This window comes from Apis dorsata, unplaced genomic scaffold, assembly GCF_000469605.1.
Source record: "Apis dorsata unplaced genomic scaffold, Apis dorsata 1.3 scaffold_60, whole genome shotgun sequence".
NCBI lineage: Eukaryota > Metazoa > Arthropoda > Insecta > Hymenoptera > Apidae > Apis > Apis dorsata.
In genome coordinates, this window is record NW_006263360.1 from 370,799 (window position 1) to 374,244 (window position 3,446).

Here is a 3,446-nt window from a genome sequence, read left to right on the forward strand (position 1 = left end):
ATTCTCTCGCTGCGTCACAAATAATATTAAATTGATGCTAAAATATTATTTTAAATAATGGATATTAATTTCAAGATATGGGTATAATTTTGATAATGAAAATATTTGTATTTTGAATTATTTAATTTATTTTAACTTATTTTAATATTATTGATGGAAATAATGATTCCAATTCAATATATTTATAGATTTCTTAGTCTCTTTTTGTAATACTGTAATGAAAATATAGTGGTATAATTGATTGGATGGTTTTTCTATGTACAAAAGTATTTTTTATTATTTACAACTTGTTCCTAATTTCTTTCAATGCCTTGAAACTCTTAAGTTTAAACTCTTAAACAAGATTAAAGTATTTTACTTGCTAAAATTTTATTTTAAATCAAATAGAAAATTTAAGATTTAAAAAGTAATTGAAATATTGAATATCTCATCAAATATTATATAAATATACTTAAAATTTTCAATTAACAATAGAACAATTAGTTAGTTACGCATTAGAGTTTTAGAGCTAAATTATGTACTGTACTTGCTGTATATATGTATTTTAAATTTTCATCTATATTGGCAAACAAAGCAATTGCTGATTAATCGTGTGTTAGAATCAAATTATGGTTGAATAGCGCAGCGTGAAAATCAATATATAGAATTGTTTGTAATTATCTATTCTAATTTATATTGGTTTATTGTAGAACAATGTTGCTGTCGTGCGGCGACGCGGCCTGGGACGCGGAGAAGATTCGACTAAGCCGCGAGGAGGACCTCTACAGGCAAGAGATGTTAAGGCTGGTAAAAGATCTAACGTAGGTGTTTCATTGTTTCTCGTTTCTACTAGATATATACTTAACATATACTAACATCTATCTTTCTATGATTTCAGCGAGCTGGAAAACACGGTGGAGGAACTACGTGGCAATGTCATAAATAGAAAGACAAGAGTGAACATGTCGGATGTGGAGAATATGGCCTTGATAATGAGCAAATCTAGGTAAGAGAAAGAAGAAGAAAAACTAACTTAAAAACTATAAACTAAAAAATATATAACTATATATACTAAAAAATATATATAACTAAAAAAACTATATTATTCTATAGAAAAATACAATCTCAAATTATTGGTTATATACAATCAATACAAAGTAAATACAATCTCAAATTATAAATCTATAAATTATTATATACATCCTCTATTTCAGCAAAACGGTAGCGGATCTAAAGGTGCGATTCCCAAGTTTACAAGAGGGTATGAAAGGTCTGTTGAGTTCGGAAATGGAGATGGTTGTGCGAGCGGAAAAGTTCCTCAAGGAAGAACCAGAACGATTGGAATCGGCGTTGAAACGTTGCAAAAAGCTCACAAGTACCCTCGTGACGCTCAAACGGTACGTAACACTTCCTCTTCATTACCAGATTCTATTCTGGATGGAGAACGAATTTATCGTGAAAGGGTTTAAAAATGTTCGAACTCACGTTTGTTTAAAAGTAAAATATTCATTCGTGTGTTCGGTAGTTTGGCGTCGGTGCAAGAGCAGCGATTACCAAACGCAGCAGCGAGCATAGACGCCGAAGAGACGCCACCAATAACACCAACCTCTGCTCAACATTCCAAGGTAATGCTTCATTTACCCCGCTCGCTCGCTCGCTCGCTGACTTTTATTTCTTTTTCTCTTTCAGTTTCTATCTATCTATCTATCTGTCTATCTAATCTATCTCTCTATATATCTATCTATCTATCTATGTATCTATTTATCTTTCCATCTATTTTTCTATCTATCTTTCTATATTTCTAACTATTGAGTCTTTTCTCTCTGTTTTTCCTTTCTCTTTCTCTCTGTCTCTTTCTCTCATCTATCTATTAATCTATTTATTTATCCATATTCCTGATATTCAAGGCCCAACCTGGATCCTCGTTCAACTTTTTTCTCGGCTGTTTCCGTTCCAATGGTACTGCCCGATGCATGACAAGTTTCCTGAAACCTACCACGATCCTCGTCCACCAGTTTGTCGCGCTTTGAAAACCTTCTGCCCCCTTCCGAGAAGGAATAAAAAGAAAGAGAAGCGTTTGATTTAATCTTGACGAAAGTTTTCGTATCGTTGATGTACAAGAGGCACGGAGCATAAATGCAATCTCGCGTTTCTTATCTTTTTGCGCGATTGTGTGGAAAAATCTTTGCAAAATCGATGTACGTATTTCCTTTCTTCGTCACACGCTTGTTTAAAGAAAGAGAAACGATTGACATAAGCATCTTCGAAAAAAATGTACATCGCGTGATAATCGGGAAACAAAAGTGTGGCCCAACCCTTGGAAATTTAGTCGTCTCGTTTCATAAAGTAGAAACGCGTCAGAAACACCAGTCCATGCTTTGTAGATCTATCTTTTGGCCTAATCGAGTAAAACGATGTGGTATTTTGCAGTGACGTACGTTAAATCCGACTACCGCTTACCCCCCGTATCCTATTATGCTAAACAGCGCATGCAACGAGTGACATAGAATTTTGTCTATATATTTTTATATATCTGTATACATAACTATATGTATATATTACATATCGTATTTCTTTGTATTGGTACACTCTCGTCTATTCTTGTATGCGTACTGTATACATACATACATACGTGTATCCATGCGTGCATTCGTGATATCTCTCACGGATTCGAACGGCACCTAACGTTGCGTGCAACGAATTACACTTGCTTGATTCACTCCGTCGGTAAAAACAAATTTCAGTGTCTCGAAATGATTTTATTTTCGACAACCGTTTATTCTCGACGACAATGCCTGCAGTGCCTTTCTCTGTGACTTCAAGTTCAAGACCATGTTACATTCTTCGTGTGTTTTCTCTTCCTCGACTCTTGGATTCTCGAAAGCGTTTCTGACACATGAAATCTAATGTAAACCTTTCCTTTCGGATACGAAACGAGCTGTTACGTCTCGTTTCAAGAACGAAGCACGAAGTTGCACGAAAATAGTCTCATACGGTCCCTACTAGTGGCTCTCGAGCCTTACGTGCCTTAGAGGTAAAAGAATTGGGGCAGTAACGCCGGATACGCGCGTCTCTTTGTCACCCATCCTTAACGAGAATCGGTGTCGCGCGCGCGAATCTTCCTCCAAACTTTTTTGTCTTTATGTGACATAGACCCTTCCACCCTAATCAACCCCCACAACCAATATTTTCAGTGTTTGCTGTGTCCCGATAGTATAGATATTTTTTATAAATTTAGCAGCGTATGATGTGACAAAACGGGTTTCGGTCGTCGAGCAAAGAGAGAGTCACACTGTCCGCGTGTACTCTCTCACTTTGTATACCCTTTCTCAACCCTTTTGCATTCGGATGATCGCGAGTGTGCCGGCGACCGTGTTTTGTCAGATCATTCTCAGTGTTAGTTGTGAATTAAGGAAAACGAAAAAAAAAAAAAAAAAAAAAAAAAAAAAAAAAAAAAAAAAAAAAAA

General features: G+C 35.5%; 1 protein-coding gene across 1 annotated transcript in view; it reads left to right on the forward strand.

Moving 5' to 3' along the window:
• The window catches only part of LOC102674722 (coiled-coil domain-containing protein CG32809), a 96,974-nt gene that overhangs the window by 85,802 nt on the left and 7,726 nt on the right, over positions 1 to 3,446 (forward strand). Inside the window, 4 exon segments of the mRNA XM_031515288.1 lie at positions 690 to 800; positions 878 to 985; positions 1,194 to 1,376; positions 1,505 to 1,604. Of these exon segments, the coding sequence (XP_031371148.1) occupies positions 690 to 800; positions 878 to 985; positions 1,194 to 1,376; positions 1,505 to 1,604 (502 nt within the window).